Source organism: Gossypium arboreum, chromosome 5 (genome assembly GCF_025698485.1).
Source record: "Gossypium arboreum isolate Shixiya-1 chromosome 5, ASM2569848v2, whole genome shotgun sequence".
Lineage (NCBI taxonomy): Eukaryota > Viridiplantae > Streptophyta > Magnoliopsida > Malvales > Malvaceae > Gossypium > Gossypium arboreum.
In genome coordinates, this window is record NC_069074.1 from 4,224,797 (window position 1) to 4,243,017 (window position 18,221).

Sequence of the window (18,221 nt, forward strand, 5' to 3'; positions counted from 1 at the left end):
GATGTTATCGTCTCTCTCCAATGGCTGCTTGATTCATGGCCCACGGTCACTCAAGTAATATTGTACACATGAAATTATATGAATCTAATCCCAATTTTACCACCTATTTTTAATTAAATATGCGAGATTCATCGAAAGAGAGTGCAAAGCTGTGGATCTGATCAAAGCCCATTGCAAGAGAAACTATGGATGGCTTGGGCTCAGCTGATCAAGGGGCCCAGGAAAGCCATCAAGGTTCAAAAACAGAAAACTCCAAAATGAAAACCATACGGTTCCAAAACAAAGCATAATCAAAAGAGAACCAAGGGACGGAGCAGGGCAGAAAATGCAGCAGCAGAAAACCGTGCATTCCATCTAAATGGGAAACTTTGCATACATACGAGAAACTTAACTTTGCCAATGCCTATTGTGATTGTACTAAACTTTGACTGCATTCCTAATTGTCTGCTAATTCCCTCGTCCTCGTCTTGCTGAGTCTCTGCTCTTCGTGCAAGACTACATATGCGTTCCAAGGGACAAATATTAGTTTCGATGGCAAGTATTTTCACTATATTCTTCACGTTAATTCTCTATTAGCATCAGCCGCTTGCCACTCATTTATCCAAGGTTATATTAATTTAGTAATATACTCCTTAATCATACGCAGATTTTGCTTTTACTAATGTCTTTACCTTCTATATATTTTGTTACTGAACCTTATCCATTATATGCATCTTAATTGAACAAACAAGTGTACACATCCCCTTTTATAAGTTAACCGCTGGGAAGGTGGTGAGGAAGTGCCGATGAATCTGCAATGGAAGGAAGCTGTTGTGTTGGTCTTGGCTTGTTTTCGTGTGATTCTTTGTTCTGCAATTGTGGAACACTCATTTCTTCTCGATTTTTTGTACCGACTGCTGCAGTCTTGTATTTTCATTAGCTAGTGTCCCGCTAAGGAACAAGCAAGGGAAAACGTGTTCTAGTTCAGCTTAGTTATTGCTACTAAGATTTGTTACTCCACGGAGAAAAAGTGGTACAGACAAATTAATTGGCTTCGGCTTCTTGGCAATGATCCACTTCCATATCCAAAAGACTAAAATAGATTATAGCGTGGAGATTTCCTCATTTCTGACTCTCTCTAGTTCCAATCGCTGGTTTCACTATGATATAAATGACTACATAATTGAGGAAATTAAATATTTAAAAAGGTCAGCTGCTTTTGAAGATTCTGGGATGAATCGATTTTCAAGGAAATATAAATTTGAATAATAGAAGCTTTCTTGATAAGAATGTGCTCAGGCCTGAGGCACCACTACCTGTTTGTTTTGTTTGAAGTCTGAAAAGTAAAAAGTAAAATGCATGCTCCTTATCCTTTGAATTAGTAGCCTACCATCCATTTCTATAATTCTATTCTATTCTATCCAATCCCCAGTAGCATCGATGGATGATTTTTATACTTAAATCAAATATTTGCACCACAAATTAAAATATGATATATTTATGAGATAAAATCTTACAAATCTATTAGTCTTTAAATTAAGATAGATTAAATTTACCACTTAATTAAATAAATTTTAATGTCTATGAATGTTCTAATCCCGTAACACTAGAACCTTATACATCAATAATTATTGTCTACAAATATTTCAAAATCTACTTATGAGAGGTAATAATTACGGCTATATTCCCAACAGCTTTTATACTATGAGCATTAGCTACTTTATTTACCTTATCTAGGTGGTAATTAATAGTCAAATTAGAATTCTTTAATAATTCTTACTTCTTACCATTTTCATGGTATCGTATTTAACTTTTGATAAATAAATAGATATTTTAATTTATTGTGATATATAAAATATCGAAAATTAATTACTGAAGTTTTAAAAATAAAAACATCGAAAATAATGCACAAATTTTATGGGTTAATAATTTTGAATATTCTAATTTACGATCCCATTTCTTAATATCATGTAATTTCTAAATAATATAATCATACCATATAAAACAACATACTTCATTTATTTTGAATTAAACTCCAACCCTTGAAACAATATTTGACCACATTTAAACGTAACTTGGAATATAAATTTCAAGCTCTTACTGTTTTCTTCATCTTACCCTTCATCAAAGTTATACTGTTTGCATAAATTTTGTCCCTATAGCTGGAATGCAAAGAGTATGTGGAGGAGTAGAAGCAAATGGTGTGCACCAAACTCAGTTTTCTTCTTCATTAATAACTGCAAGTATTTGCCAATTCAGAGCATGCAATTTTGTACACTTTAATTCATTAATTGCATAGCCAATCCATACAAGTTAAATTGTCTATGACGCAATAATTTGATTGTTTGTTGCAAAAATAATTAACGAATTGAACCCTCACCTAATTCCGTTCCATTTCCTTTTCCTTGTAACATAATCAAGTGGGAACCTTGCAAGATGATAAGTGGGTAGCCCATCAATCTCTCACTTACAATGGGGACACAAGAAAAGATTCCAGCTTCCAATTTCAATCACCACCCAATAGAAAAAATAATGCTTGGTTGGGTTACAGCCAAACGGGGTTCCAATCCATCGCTTACAAAAGTTCAAAGATTCCACCTATATTAATTCCCACTAGCAATGCTTATACTGACCAAAACTAGTTTCCGAACATGTATAATTGAGGACTGGACCCTACTGCTTCATGTCTTTCTAGGCAACACTGACAAGGATGGCCAATAACTTTGAAGATTCATGGAATTTCCAATCTACTTCAACTAATTGGTATATTGGGTTCCTCTTCTTTTCACCAACATTCTTCAACTAGAATTTTTATAAACTTATGTATTAGGTACTGAAGCTTCTGTGGGTTTGCCATCCTATCAAACATTTTCATAATTCAATTAATTCATAGGATTACATAAAACAATATTTAATAAAATTGAAATTTAAATCCAATATTTATAATCTTTATTTGTAAAAGTATATTAAATTTTTAAAAATGATTGCTGTTCCCGAGAAGGAGTGATTCTAATGTGATAATGAGTGTGGATAAATGTATTAAGGAAAGTTGGAAAAGATTTTCTTTTTGGTAAATTGCAATGTTTGGATAGGTTAAGCAGCACTTTCAGCTATAATTATTTTAAGCTTTGGAGGTCTAACGTGGACTCCTCAAGTCAATCATTATTTGTTAGCTGCATGCATATATTATGTCCATTGCCCATTTTAGTTATTCGTAGTGCTTGGAATTCCCATTCCCATCTAGCATGCGTCTATGACTCTATGTCACAACTTCCACTAACACATATACTAAATTCTACCACTATATAATAATAATAATGGTAATTTCTAATTTATAGAATTATTCATGGGTCGGATTGAATTACGTTTAAAAATGAAACAATTTGAGTAAAAATATAAGCCCAAAAATTAGATTTGAAAAAAAATAAGGTGCATTTAGAAAATAGACTGGGCCTCGAGTAAGGTATTTTTTGGGTTAGATCAAGCATGAATTTGCAATAAAAAGACCTTGTTGTTTTTTTTGCTATTTTTTTTCACTTTTTACCATTGTTTTATTACCCTCTCACTATTATGTTGCTACTATCCTGTTGTTAATGTTTAGATATTATATACCACTTATTTTATTGTTAGCTTTGTTACTATTTTAAAACATTTCCTTGTCAAGTTGTATTTATCTTAATGTTATTTAAGTATAAAGACTCTTTTTAATTTATTTTTAATTTGTTGGGAAACATTTAATTTAATATTTTAGTATATTTAGTGTATTATATTTTTTAAATTTTTATATAAAAAATTAATACGATCAGACCGGCCAAAATTTTAATATTTTTATCTGAATTAACTTAGATAAAAATTTAGACCCATTTTTATATCAGATCTGAGCCTATAATTCTGTTTGAGTCGGCCCGACAATGAAAAAACTCTAATAATAATGAATGAATGAAATTAGATAATATCACACGAATAAATATCATTATAGGCAGGACCCGATGTGGGAATTCCGAAAGAAGAAAATAGGCAGTCTAGGCATAATTTAGGCTCCATTCCAAGCTATAGCATTAACCTGGTGCGGTTTATTTTAAGGAAAAAATTACTTAAAATTTGCCCCATTCTTTTGGTTTACAATTTCAGGCATCCCCTTCATTTTGTAAAAACTCATTCAAGATGTTAGCCTTAATTTGGGAAATATTATATAAGAGGTACCCCACGAGGAGTTGCTATCGATACAGCTAGATTGAAAGTCCAATTAAGAAATTAAAGAAAAAGGGCTTGATGGGATTAGTTCACATAAATATATAAAAAAAATACAAATACTAAAAGACAGAGAAAGAAAATAATAAAGCAAAAGAAGTTGCTTGATCAATAATCATGTTCGTATAAAGTATAAACAATTTGTTTCTTGTATTTTTCAGATAACTATCACCATTTCCATTTGAGAATTTCATTAGACGAAACGAAGCCCCACCATGTTATATTTTTCACATTAGCCGGCTGCTCATAAAAACACATACGCCTGGATTTTGTGATAGAATTTGAAAACAAAATTCTATTCTTTTCCCATTAAAATCATTAAACACCTCTTCTTTTTAATAAAAAAAATATACCTTTATCACCTTTAAATCCCAATAATGTCTAAACACACAATAATTAACGTTGCTGTGGTTTCAAATTGTCACTATTGTCCCGAAAATACATTGCAGTTCGGCACTGTTAATTTTAAGAACACTTCTCAAATCTGGCATTAATTTGCAGCATTAGGGACCCAATTTTGAGCAAGCAACAAACGAACATTAAATCAGATTAATTAATTCCAGGGTTGATATTGCTGCCGTGAAGAAGCTTCTGATTTGATGTATACAGAACAAATCAAAGATAATATTGTTGCCAAAAAGAAAAAGGCTTTAAACTTAGGGTGAAATAAGGAAATATATTGCTTTTAGGTCACAACTTCACCAAGCTGTAAAGAAATCTTACTAAGTTTGGACAATAACAATTGTAATCAACGAAACTTTAACACACCATGAACTCAAAACTTAGCATAGCTCTTCCCAAGCACCGTGCTTGGTAGGCAACGTGTTGAGTGCCTATTAGTAGAGTAGTTTGTTAATTGTGCATTATGATATATGATCCAAGGATGACGTGTAAGAATGGGTAACCTATATCTTGTGTCTCCACTCTCATACAGAATATATATAATGGAGTGTGCTTGTAAGATGAGAAATTAAGCTGGACCATGGGTGCCACTATCATTTCCCCGACCTTCCTCTCTGCTTATCTTCTTCTTTTATGCCTTGTCTGCTCTTTGAAGGAGGGGTATGCCTTGGGACGAAGAGACCTTGAGCACAGCCATACCATCCAAGTCAGCTCTCTTCTACCCTCCTCTATTTGCAGCCTTGCAACCAAAGGTTAACTACCTCATCTCTCTCTCGCTCTCTCACACACCAACCAACCAGGCTTGAGCTAGCTCTTGGCTTGTTCATTACTTTAGTATTTTACAGTAAAAACAATCATTAAGATCATGCTTTATTGAGTCCACTGTGATGGCTGGCGGGCTAGCATTAATGTCAGTAGGATCGTATTTGTTGATTAAGCTTATCGTTATACTCAACGTATATAGTCATGTCTGCTGTCTGCTGCTTTGCCAGTTGCAGAGCAGTAGTTAGCCTTTCTTCTCTTTTCCCTGGTCCATTTAGAATAAGTCATTTTCAATAGTATTTTTTGGACAAAAGAATAATTTGTTCATTTATCCAAAAGAAGTAGCCAAGCTGCTACGACAAAAACACCATGCCAGTAGTAGCAGTACAGCACACATACTAAGCTAATTAAACCTAGAGATTCGTTCAAAAGAAAAACACAGACATGTTCAGCACCCAAGCACGGCAGAGATCGTTTTTAAACAAGTGTCTAGCAATATTTCTAATTCCATAAAGCCTGAAACAAAATAGACAAAAAGCAGCAGTGTGCTATTTTTCCCTCCATAAATCTTGTATTTTCTCCTTTCCAGATACTGTAAAAGGGAAGCTTTCCATGCAAAACGAAGAATTACAGCCAATAATACAATTTCCTTTTTGGACTTGAATTGAGTCCATTGAAACTCCACTAACCTTTTCGTACTTGGAATATATGCCAACCGACTCTAACCAGTGACACACCCGTAGGACCCTCTTTTCCAATCCGTAACAAACTTGAGCTAAATTGATTGTCCTTCTTGATGACTTTTTAAGGCAAAGATAAATTTCATTATTTGAATTTAATAATGAGTTTTCCATTAATTATTAAAATACATTTTTTTCTTTAGAAAAAAAGGGTAAGTTAATTATTATCCTTAAAAGTCCTAGTCCATGGGAGGCCAGAGGTAGGTTATGCTTTGAGGCCAGTTCAAGCATTGTTTAGCGACTTTGGTCATATGAAAAGATATAAAAAGAATCTAAAAAAAAGTAAAGGAATAATTTTGTCTTCAAACATTGCTCTGACAACATAATGAAAAGGAGTACGGTGTTGGATAAATACTCGTTGCTCGTAGGCAGTGCAATAGCTAAGGTAAGGTGCATGAATATGATTGGTGATGCAATGATTGAATCTAAGGAAAACTTTTCATTTTTCTCCCTTTTTTTTTTTATGATTTCAAAGCTTTTGGAACTAATATTTTGGAATTTTTAATTAATTGCAAAGATTTAAGGAAATTTGGTTTTGTTTTTCATTAATTCAAAAGATTAGCTAACCACAATCTTAAATCTCAGATAATTATATGTTTTTGGATTTCCTGATTTTTTGTATTGGAAAGCAATGCTCTGTTGTCGTTAAAACATTTCTCTCAATCTTTAGGTAATGCATTATTGGGCAGTTACTTTCATCAGCGATATATCATACCTAATAATAGCAATTTAATAGTAAATTATCAATGAATCAACTAGGGAAGGATGTGAAACAATATGTTAATCCATTTTTTTCATAATCAATTTTAAACAAATAATTTGCATTGACCCCATCATATATTAATTAGCAGTTTTAATTTTATCTTTAATTCTTAAAACATTCTAGTATTGGAATGCATATGTGATGTATGGTTTCCACTTTCAGTATTAGACAAAAAGTCATCTTTACAAGTTGTCCACAAGCATGGTCCATGCTCTCAACTCTATCATCACGATAAAGCAAATATCCCCACTCACGCCGAGATCCTCCTCCAAGATGTAGCCCGGGTCAAGTCCATCCACTCAAAACTTGCCAAGAGCCTAGGCTCTACCAAAGTCGACCAGACTGATGCAGCCAATATCCCTGCCAAGGATGGCAGCGTGGTGGGGTCGGGCAATTACGTAGTTACCGTGGGTCTAGGTACCCCGAAGAAAGATTTAACTCTCATATTTGATACTGGAAGTGACATTACATGGACACAATGTCAGCCTTGTGTAGGAACTTGCTATAAACAGCAAGATCCTGTTTTTGCCCCATCCTTGTCCTCAACATATTCCAACATTTCATGCAACTCAACTACCTGCAATTCACTGGCTTCTGCAACAGGTAACTTTCATCGATTTTGTTGCATATCTTTCAAGCCTGGATTCAAATAACTAGATAATTCGTTGTTATTATATACTTTCAGGAAACACACCTGGCTGTTCATCATCAGCTTGTGTCTATGGCATTCAATATGGAGACTCATCTTTCTCAGTTGGAATCTTTGCTAAAGAAAAGCTCACCTTGACATCAACTGATGTGTTCGATGACTTTCTATTTGGTTGTGGCCAAAATAATCAAGGTCTTTTCGGAGGGGCAGCCGGATTGATAGGACTTGGCCGAGATAAATTATCTCTACCTTCACAAACCGCCTCTAAATACAGGAAATACTTCTCCTACTGCTTGCCATCATCCTCCAGCTCAACCGGTTTCCTCAGTTTTGGCTACGGTGGTGTATCGAAATTCGTAAAATTCACAACGTTGACCACTATCTCCCAAGGTACATCCTTTTACGGAATTGACATTGTTGGAATAAGCGTTGGTGGCAAAAAACTACCGATATCAGCCTCTCTTTTCACTGCTGGCGGCTCCATCATTGACTCTGGAACTGTCATCACCCGACTACCACCGACAGCATATACAGCACTGAGCTCTGAATTTAGGAAACTGATGAGCCAATATCCAAAGGCACAACCACTTTCAATCCTGGATACATGCTATGACTTTACCAAGTTTTCTTCGGTTAGTGTACCTATGATAAGCATCTTCTTCAGAGGGGGTGTTGAGGTTCCGATTGCCGCAAAGGGAATTTTGTATGTTAATACTATCTCGCAAGTGTGTCTAGCGTTTGCCGGTAACAATGACGACACAGATGTAGGGATCTTTGGGAATACACAGCAAAAGACACTGCAAGTGGTATACGATGGTGTTGGAGGGAAACTTGGGTTTGCTACAGGGGGATGCTCCTAAGTTTTTTAAGCTAATTGAGAAGAAAATCTTCGAGTTAGCTGTCAAATCAAAGAATAATTCATATGATAGCAAGATTGGCTTAAGACTGAAATAATCAATACACCACTACTTCAAATGTCGGATTCTTCTCTGCTCTTTTCTTCCCATACATCATTCAAGAAAATAAAATGTTTGCTGCAATTTATGTACAGTGATATAAAAATATGGTTTCGTGTGACGTTGTTACACCTTCAAATAGTAAAACACGTATCTCTTTCTTGAATTAAAAAAAATTAATGGATACATTGGCTCTCAATCATTACTTTTGTATATAATTTTAACAGACCTGCATGTTGAATGCATTAGACAAGCATTAGGCAATAACTCAAATCCCATTTCAGTGAAAAACGGAAGAGGGGCAAGCCCAAAGTTGCCAATTGGGTACATGACAGCCCATATTCAATATCTTTCTCCCCATTCTCCTCATTGGAAGTCAAGGATCAAGCACATAGGCTGGCCTAGTAATGACTTTTGACGTTGACTTGGGGGTGTCATTACTTCTCCAATTACGATGTTGCTGTTAAGTTTGCCAAGTTTCCATTGAATCTATCCCATTGGCTGAGTCCACTCAAAGTAATATCTTTTTGATAATGGGTAGGGTAAGAGCTGTTTAAAGATTATATCAATTGAAATCTTGAATACATTTGTTTTAGCACTTTACCTGTTGTTTAACCCACAAAATAATATATATTATAGAAATACAAGTAATATTTTTATGAAAAAGAAAACACAAGTAATATCAAACTCAAGTTTTAATATTACACCCACTATTTTATATAAGTTGTGAATTGAATTAATTTGAATAATTTTAGTATTTGTATTTTTTGAATTTGATCACTTTTTAGTTTTTATATATATTTTTAAATTTTTAAATTTTATTCTTCACCAAACCGCAGTAGCTAAAACTATTTGGTAAAATTTTCCTATAAGTCTTATATTATGCTTAAAATTGTATATTTAGTCTATGTTTTTAATTGAGTCATTTTTAGTCGCTTTATTTTATGAATTTCAGTCTTAATTGTTAAATATATTTAACTAATTTTTGTGTGAGTAATATATGAAAGTAGTAAACTGATATTGCATTACACATGCTATAATATGTTGATCGCATCAAAATTCTAAAAATACAAAAATTTGAAAGTGATCAAAGTATAAGAATTTAAATCCATAACTTACCCCATAGCTTAGGGGCTAATAGTAGAGTTTAACTAAGTGTTCCTAATTTTATTTGTTTTTTGTCCTCAAAAGTTTTCATTTCTATAAAACTTTATGTACTAACCTTTTAAAATTTACAGTAAATTGGTCACTAAATTATTAGTAAATTTATATTTTGATCAATTAATTTTAAACAAGTTATAAAATATTAATAAACTATTCGAAAATTTTTATTTAAACCATTGGACTGTTAAGCTTTTTTAAAAAAGAAAAAAATTGACTAGCGAGCGTCAAGCGACGATTTAATGATCAATACAGTGGATTAATATTCATTAATGAGTAGAATAACATACCTTAGATTCAATTCGATTTTCGGTTAGCGTTACAGAATGGAGAAAAAAATTGCTTAGATTTTGGTTTAAAGATTCATTGCGTTCAAAGTTATTTCATGGAAAAACTTAATTGTAGAAGAGAAGAAGAATGAGAGCTTTTGATTGAGGGTTTTTGATTGATACATGTGACTTAAATAAAAACTTTTGAATGATTTAATACCATTTTGTAACTTTTAAAGTTGAACAACCAAAACATAAATTTATCAATCTCTATTAAAGAAAAGAATATTTTTGTTTCACCCTTAAATATTTTGAAAATTTTAAATACTATACATTTTTTTAGAATAAGATAAATTTATCTTTTCTCTTTCTAAATTTTATTTTGATCCGTAAAAAATTATAATTTAATATAATAAATTTAATCACACTTTTGATTAAAACCTCAATAATTATTAGGTCAATTAATATTTTTATTCTTATGCTTACGCTCATAAGAAAGAAAAATAAAAGTAGAGACAAGAATGATTTTGGAAGGCATTTTTATCGCTTGGCAAAAGAGATTTAAACATGTCGAGATTGAATGTGATAATACTGTACTAATGGATTTACTTTTGTCAAGTGGGGGAGATAATAGCAAATTGATGGATTTACGCTTCCTGCATCAACTCTTAAGAAAAAAGTGGAAAGATGGCTAAATGCGTTGCAACAAGAAGTTCAAGTCTGCATATATTTGAACATCCCCGACTGCAATTCAAAGCTTATTGATTGCTAATCGTATCATGTCGATGCCGAATTAAGCTTTAATTGATTATTATTTTCGCTGTATATTATATCTTTTTACCTAAAAATTAAAAAAAAAACCATTATATTATTTAATACAAATCATAATATTTTATGAATTAGTGTAGTTCATAATATTCTTTTATTTAATATCTCAGCCCGGCCACTTGTTTCTATTCCTTGCCTCCCCATATTTGGACTAGAAATGATTACAAGAATATTTTTTGAGAGAATACTTGCAACATTATAATTAAATAGTGGAGATGCAAAATGTGGATCTTGTTGACTATATTGTATCTCCAAGTCCAACCAATTAAAGGATCTAATTATGGTTGACTTTGACTATAATCGCATGTCCAACTTTTGCTTCCCAATAATCTTACCTTTGTGTTGGAAATTTGATAATCAATTAAATAACAACTACAAGCATTATAAAAGTAAAGGTATTCACAACATCGATATATGTAGGTGAGAAAGAAGCAGCTAGCATCGATCATTTGAAATATCACATAGGAGGAGTGGTACAATTTTGTCAATGGCGACTATGATTGTACCAAACTCTATAGCTTTCCAACTTTCTGCTAATTCTCTCTTCTTCCTCTTGCTCATTATCTTCTGCTCTTCCTGTAAGACTACATATGCATTCCAAGGGACAAAAAGCAAGTCTTTTCACCATATCCTTCACCTTAATTCTCTACTCCAATCAGCTGCTTGCAACTCATCTACCCAAGGTTAATTTCGAAATCGCTTGTTCTTTGTTCTTTCATTAAAATATATGTTGCATGAAATCAAATATACTTGATTGAAGAAACAAGGATAAACAGCTTTGAATTTCAGGTCTTCACCACCAAAAATCATCTTTACAAGTTGTCCACAAGCACGGTCCATGCTCTCCGCTTCATTTAGACAGAGCCAAAACACCTCCCACTCATGCAGAGACTTTCTTCCAAGATGAAGGCCGAGTTAGATATATTCAATCCAGGCTAGCCAACAAATCAGGTTCCAAGGCGGATGTGAAGGTGACTGATGTGGCCAATCTCCCAGCCTGGGATGGCAGAGTGGTGGGCTCAGGGAATTATATAGTCACCGTGGGTATTGGCACACCAAAGAAACAACTGTCTCTCATATTTGATACAGGGAGCGATATCACCTGGACACAATGTGAGCCTTGCCTAGGTTATTGCTATCAGCAGAGGGATGCCAAATTCGACCCCTCTGTTTCCTCAACATATTCCAACGTTTCCTGCAACTCGGTACAGTGCAGTTCACTCTTGTCTGCAACAGGTAATAATATAAATAACTAATTGGAATTCAGTGTTTACTCTTATAATTGAATAGATTATGACGTGAACCAAATGCTATCAGGTTATCTACCTCTTTGCTCGTTGTCAACATGTGTCTACGGAACTCAATACGGAGACTCTTCTTTCTCGACCGGATTCTTTGCCAAAGAAAGGCTTACCTTGACGCCATTTGATGTGTTCGACAACTTTCTTTTCGGTTGTGGTCAAAACAACCAAGGTCTTTTTGGTGGTGCAGCTGGTTTGCTGGGACTTGGCAGAGATCAGTTATCTTTACCTTCACAAACAGCCAGGAAATACAACAAAATTTTCTCTTATTGCTTGCCATCGTCCTCCAGCTCGATTGGTTTCCTAACTTTGGGCAAATGCAAGAGGTACGGCTCGAAATCCGTAAAATTCACTCCATTGTCCACAAGCATTCAAGATTCATCGTTTTACGGCCTTGACATTACTGGAATCAGCGTTGGTGGCAAAAGACTATCGATTTCAGCATTGGTTTTCACCACAGCTGGTGCAATCATTGACTCTGGAACTGTCATCACACGCTTGCCACCGGATGCTTATGCAGCACTACGGTCTGAATTTCGACAAAGGATGAGACGGTATCGAATGGGTAGAGAACTTTCAATACTTGACACATGCTATGATTTCAGCAAATACAAATCTGTTAATATTCCAAAGATAAGTTTCTTCTTCCGCGGAGGCGTTAAGTTGACAATCCCACTGGTGGGGACTTTGTACGTTGCTAATGTGTCACAGGTATGCCTAGCATTTGCCGCAAACAGCGATGCCAGTGATTTGGCGATATTTGGGAATACGCAGCAGAAAACACTGCAAGTGATATACGATGGTGCTGGAGGAAGGGTTGGCTTTGGTACCAAGGGATGCTATTAAGTTAGTAATCTAATGAAGAAGTGAATCTTCAAATAGTCTCCACCATCATACAGTAATAATGATGGGATTAAGATTGAATAACTATTATTGGCTAAAGCTATCTTTCAGTAGTATTAAATTTCAACATTTCTGCAACTAGTCTTGTACTCAAATTAAGAAATGATAATAGCAGGGTAAGATTTTGATTAATTTGACTTAACCATGCAATTCCATTCCAAAGTACATGACATGATGCAACAAGATTTGAAAGTTTGCAATTACACCCAATAACTTGGAAAGAATTGAAGGAGCGGTAACTTGGCTCTTATTGCATTTCCACTTGCTTGGCGTCATGATCCAACCTTGTACGGTCATGTTGGATCATGGCAGAGTAGGGTGTCAAGGGATTACCCATGTAGAAAGCTGTGGCAAAGGGTAGATGAACTTGGGGAAGAGTAAATCTTTTGTATTTAGGATAAGTATCCTCATTTCAAACATTTATTTAGGATAAGTATCCTTATTTCAAACATTTGTAAGTTTCGTGGTAAAAACATTTTAGCATTTTTGTAGGGGTGGACAGTCAATAGTTGTTTGACTACCCTTATCATTTGAAGGTGTAGTCGCCCAGAGCCCAAGGCTGAAAGAAATTTAAAATATTATTTTCTAATTATTAAGGGTCCAAATAAACATTTCTAACTTTTAAAAGCTAAAAAAAAATCTTTTACCAACTTTTAATGGGTCCAAAAAGCTTTTTTTTAGTTTTTGAGGACTCCAAATTTTTTTTACTAAATTTTAAGGAACTTAAAAAAAAATTTATAATTTTTTAAGAACCTAAAATCTCATTTTATTATTTTACTTATGACCCAAAAAATTGTTAAAAACGGTAATGCTCATCAATGGGTAAGTAAGTCTTTTGTAACCTGTTCTAATACTTTCAATATAATAAACCCATCTTTTCCTTTGGGAAAACGTGAAGTAATGTGAGAGTATCCACTATGCCCGCGGAATCGGACCGTGGTTTAAGACTAACCTGTGGCTTGTTCGTCTTGATAGATTATCGAGATTGTTAAGTGTGTGAAAAGCAGCACTCTCTTTACAAATCTCCTTTCGTCTTAGTTTCTCGAAAATTACGGGCAGGTTGAATTTTCTTTTTCTACGTCGACATTCTGCCACTTCAATACTCGGTTGTTATACTGAAATCGTTGATTCATTGTCTTTTGATTTTGCCCCTCGTCTATTTCGACATTCTCTCTCGTTTATGGACCCAACGATCGACAAAACTGGATGCCAAGGATTGGTCTCATCCTTTTGCTTTTTTGACTGGTTCGTGCGTTTACCACCCTTAATTTTATAGTTTGTGGACCCAACGAGAAAGGATCTTTTCTTTCTGTAAGGTATGAAAATGTTCTTCTGACATTAAGTAAAACGTACTTAATAAAATATATAAATTGACTACACTTGACTTACTATTATACCAATCATATTTGATCTTATGGTCTTATCTTCAATGCACTCACACACGATATAGACGCTAATCTACCAAGTCAATCAAAGCTTGCAAAATCTAAAATAAATAATAAAATTTCTTGAAAAAATAAAAAAAAACATTCTGCAATCAAATTAGTGAGATAGAATCTCCTGCCATCACAAATATCCCTGTATATTTGTTGGGTTAAACATTAATGGCAATAAAACCGACACTAATCAGATGGCTCCCTGTAACTATGAGCTGTACAGGCAGCCCCTACATTAAAAGCTGGTCATTGTCTCTTGTTCATCATGACTGCAAAAATGTATAAAAGTCATCTCATTCACCATGTAGATTTGTATAAACAAGTATCAAAATGAATTGGGATGTGTTGAATTTGATACAGGGAGTGTGGTAAGGGTTGAGATTTGTATTAGCATATAGAGTTGTATATGGTAGACGATATATCCAACTGACAAACTCTAAGAAGTAATTCATTGGATTTTTTTGTGGGTTCAAAGTTAATTATTGAAAACTCAACTTAAAATGATTCATGTTCGAGATCACTAAAACCATAATAAATTCAAGGATTGATAATTCTAAAACAATGTTAAAAATCAAGATACTATCACACAGTTTATTTATCTGCTAGACTGTAATATAAAGACTGATTAAAAGGACAAAGATTGATTCCATTTGCAATTCTGCAATTGTAATCTTAAGATTGATTAAAACGACGTGAAGGAACAGGATTTAATAGTTTACAATTAAACACACTGACATGGAAAGAAGTGAAGGAGCAGGAACTTGGGTCTTATATTGTCATCTCATCAGCTGAGATTCCTGCAGCATGAAAAGTTAGCACTTACCAGGTCCAATTTCCAACCTCTGATCTGGGATGTTAAAGAGTATGTTGAGCTTCTGCTGTTGATGATTACCAATGATTGTGAGGTCCCCCTCATCCTCTTTTGCAGCAAACCCGAAGCAAACTTGAGACATGCCATTGCCTTTCCAGGTAACTGCTGTTTGGTCCAAATATACATCCAAGTTTTCAAAATGTAGAACCATCTCGGGTATTGCCGGATTGTCATGATCCACCAGGTTGTAGCACGCTTTCAGTACTCCATCATCAGAAGGATTAGCAGGAGGGAACTCCGACATCAATCTATCGAATTCCTGGCTCAGCTCCAAATAGACTGAGGAAGGAAGATGAGTAATGACAGTTCCTGAATCTATAATGGTTCCTGGGGATGATGATAATATACCCGAAGGCACTTCCACTTTTTTCTGGCCTAGTGTTATGGCAATAAGATTTACGAAATAATAGGAACCAGAAAATGGTTTTCTTAGAAGCCGTGTGTAAGTACCAGAAAACGGACATTGTTCACGAGCTTTCTCACCAAAATAAACATATCCTGAGTTACTTGACGAGGGAAGACAATGACAAAATACTCTTCCAAACAAATTTGCAGTTTGGGTTGCAAGGGAATAGGTAGCAAAGTCATCGTCAGAGCTGGCCAGACCTAGGCCTAGTATCCCATTTGCTTCACCAAAATCCCCGATTTGCTTATCCGGTACCGCGCATAGGAAAATAAATTCAGGAATCTGGTAATCCTGCCCTATGGAAACCGTATCAAGGACAAAAGTTCCGCCGGACTCGGATTTGTCCAAGTACGGTTGAGTGTAATTACACTCTGGCGAACATGGGGCGTTAGAGGAAGTTGAGGAAAAAGAAGGATTATACAGCGACGCGTTCTGCTGTTGTGGACAGGGAGACTCCGTGCAAGGTTCGCACTGTACCCAGGTTACGTAACTCCCCGTGTCCAAAGCCAAATTAAAATCTTTTAGAGGCGTGCCAAAACCAACGGTCACCAAAAAATTACCGGCACCTGGTAAGTCGTTTTGAAGATAAGTGCCTGTCGTCCCTTCCCCTTCCAAACCAATTGTACGCCTGTTGTGTAACCTGGAATTCATAGCCCGAACCCTGAGTTTATCTTGGGCCAGAATCTGGTTTACCACGGCGGATGTTTTCTTTAGGCCAGATGGGGAGCAGGGTCCGTATTTATGGACTACCCGCAAACCTGTTGTAGTACCTGAACATTGGGATTTGTTTTATACTGTTGTGTTAATACAATAATGTTAATCCTCAAAGCTGACTAATAAAAGGCGAGAGTTAGGTAATTACCTGTACAGGAGGGAGGGGCGTGGGACTTGTTACTTTCCACCACAGTAGCACCATAACCTAATGCCTTATTCGCATGGAAAGAGAAAAACAGGGTGTAGCACATTAAAATATGGCCAATGGCCATCAACGCTGAGGAACCAGTCATATTTCTTATGATTGCACTTCCACTTGCTCGCTATCTTATTCCAATTTTAACAGGTATATATAGAATGAGAGATGAAATTAAATCGTGGCACACTATGGAATTGTTTGCAAGGTCAATAGATGTAAAAGCTGAACCTTCTTAATTTGCTTTTGTTGTTTATTCTGACAAGTCTTGGCGTGTGAAGAGAAGCACTCTCTTTACAAGTCTCCCCTTTTCGTCTTTTGCTCTGCGGAAATTACGGGCTCCTTACCACTCTCTATTTTGTTTGGGTTCAAATTATTTTTTAAAAATTTTAGAATTCACCGTCTGTATTTTTATTTTTAGAAATTTAGTTCTTTTACTTTTTAGATTAAAAATTCAATTTCAACTATTATTGTTAATAATTTTTTGTTAAATTTGTTGTGGTATTTCGAGATAAAAATTACTTAGGTAGTCATGTAATTAAAAAAGACATTGTAATTAACTTTAATTCAATAAGAAATTTTATAAGTGTTAATCGTTAGACTTAAATTTCATAAAACAAAATATAAAGATTAAATTCTAAATATTCAAAAATACAGGGACTTATAACAAATTTTAACCTTTATTTTCTACGTTAACCTTGCCCCACTTAAATACTATTAATATACCAAAATCGTTCTCATTGTCTTTTGATTTTGCCCCTTCAATGACGACGAAGTGATGAATCGAAGGAATCGACTTTTCATTAATCGAATTAATTTTTAATCTTAATAATATTGACCGACAAATTATGTTTATATTAATTGAACCGAAATAATTTTAAAAAATTGATTAGTTTTGTTTTAATGGAGCACAAAATTAACTCTTCGGCATGTTTTTAATAATTAATTATATAAAATATCAAAACAAATCAATTTTATGATTAAAAACATACTATTGTAATAAAATCATAAAATCATATATTTTCATATATTAAATATCAATGAATGTATAATTAGATTTTTAATTAAAATCATAAAATCATAATCATAAGAAAAATATATGTAATTAAAAACATTCTATTATAAGAAAAATATCATTTAGATTATTTTAAATTAAGATGATTATCAATTTGAGATATTTGAGTTTAAAGTTTGAGTATTTCAAATTGGGCCATTGTAGTGTGGGATCATTCTGAGTCAAGTCATTTCAAAACCAGTTTCAAATTTGAATACTTTTGAGTTGAAATTATTTTATGTAATATCTTTAAAAACTCTTTGGTCGTAAATAATATGTGATAAAATCTTACCGAAATAAGGTATAAGATCAAAAAAAATTTAAGTTGTAATATATCAAAAAGATTTAAATCAAGAAGCATGACATGATGTATTAAGGAAGGAGTAAATCGTAAATTCAATTATTACTGAAATGAGTTAATGATCTATATTAATTAAATAATATGATACATTGATCTGAAATTTTCAATAGTTGCTTCGGCAATGAATGTGACATCCTGATGCCTTGACTCGGTGACCAGGTCGGGTATGAGGTATTACATTTTAAGTTCAGATCATTTTAAATTTGAAATATTTAGATT

General features: G+C 34.1%; 3 protein-coding genes and 1 long non-coding RNA gene across 5 annotated transcripts in view; 2 read left to right on the forward strand and 2 right to left on the reverse strand.

Moving 5' to 3' along the window:
• The window catches only part of LOC128292949 (uncharacterized), a 57,365-nt gene that overhangs the window by 36,395 nt on the left and 2,749 nt on the right, over window positions 1-18,221 (reverse strand). The gene's annotated exons all lie outside the window — the stretch shown is intronic.
• Window positions 5,002-8,678, forward strand: LOC108474205 (aspartyl protease family protein At5g10770-like). Its single transcript, XM_017776135.2, has 3 exons — window positions 5,002-5,384; window positions 7,060-7,500; window positions 7,583-8,678. Exons 1-3 carry the CDS (start codon window positions 5,213-5,215, stop codon window positions 8,404-8,406), a joined length of 1,437 nt encoding a protein of 478 aa, XP_017631624.1. The 5' UTR covers window positions 5,002-5,212; the 3' UTR covers window positions 8,407-8,678.
• On the forward strand, window positions 11,116-13,096 carry LOC108473127 (aspartyl protease family protein At5g10770-like). 2 transcript variants are annotated; one of them, XM_053027954.1, is made up of 4 exons: window positions 11,122-11,443; window positions 11,550-11,996; window positions 12,078-12,626; window positions 12,773-13,096. In XM_053027954.1, the coding sequence occupies exons 1-4, from the start codon at window positions 11,248-11,250 to the stop codon at window positions 12,808-12,810; spliced, it is 1,230 nt and encodes a 409-aa protein (XP_052883914.1). In that variant the 5' UTR covers window positions 11,122-11,247; the 3' UTR covers window positions 12,811-13,096. The 2 variants fall into 2 exon arrangements, with proteins under 2 accessions (XP_017630171.1, XP_052883914.1); XM_017774682.2 differs by having other exon boundaries at window positions 11,116-11,443; window positions 12,078-13,096.
• On the reverse strand, window positions 14,965-16,800 carry LOC108472893 (aspartyl protease family protein At5g10770-like). The gene is made up of 2 exons (XM_017774452.2): window positions 16,540-16,800; window positions 14,965-16,447 (listed from the first exon to the last, which is right to left on the reverse strand). The coding sequence occupies exons 1-2, from the start codon at window positions 16,682-16,684 to the stop codon at window positions 15,213-15,215; spliced, it is 1,380 nt and encodes a 459-aa protein (XP_017629941.1). The 5' UTR covers window positions 16,685-16,800; the 3' UTR covers window positions 14,965-15,212.

Excerpts from the sequence above, each read along its gene's own strand:
- LOC108474205 (XM_017776135.2), top strand. The coding sequence starts at position 5,213 with ATGGGTGCCACTATCATTTCCCCGACCTTCCTCTCTGCTTATCTTCTT. Across the intron at positions 5,385-7,059 it reads TTGCAGCCTTGCAACCAAAG|TATTAGACAAAAAGTCATCT; the intron begins GTTAACTACCTC and ends TTCCACTTTCAG. Across the intron at positions 7,501-7,582 it reads TTCACTGGCTTCTGCAACAG|GAAACACACCTGGCTGTTCA; the intron begins GTAACTTTCATC and ends ATATACTTTCAG.
- LOC108473127 (XM_017774682.2), top strand. The coding sequence starts at position 11,248 with ATGGCGACTATGATTGTACCAAACTCTATAGCTTTCCAACTTTCTGCT. Across the intron at positions 11,444-11,549 it reads TTGCAACTCATCTACCCAAG|GTCTTCACCACCAAAAATCA; the intron begins GTTAATTTCGAA and ends TTTGAATTTCAG. Across the intron at positions 11,997-12,077 it reads TTCACTCTTGTCTGCAACAG|GTTATCTACCTCTTTGCTCG; the intron begins GTAATAATATAA and ends AAATGCTATCAG.
- LOC108472893 (XM_017774452.2), bottom strand. The coding sequence starts at position 16,684 with ATGACTGGTTCCTCAGCGTTGATGGCCATTGGCCATATTTTAATGTGC. Across the intron at positions 16,448-16,539 it reads CGCCCCTCCCTCCTGTACAG|GTACTACAACAGGTTTGCGG; the intron begins GTAATTACCTAA and ends CCCAATGTTCAG.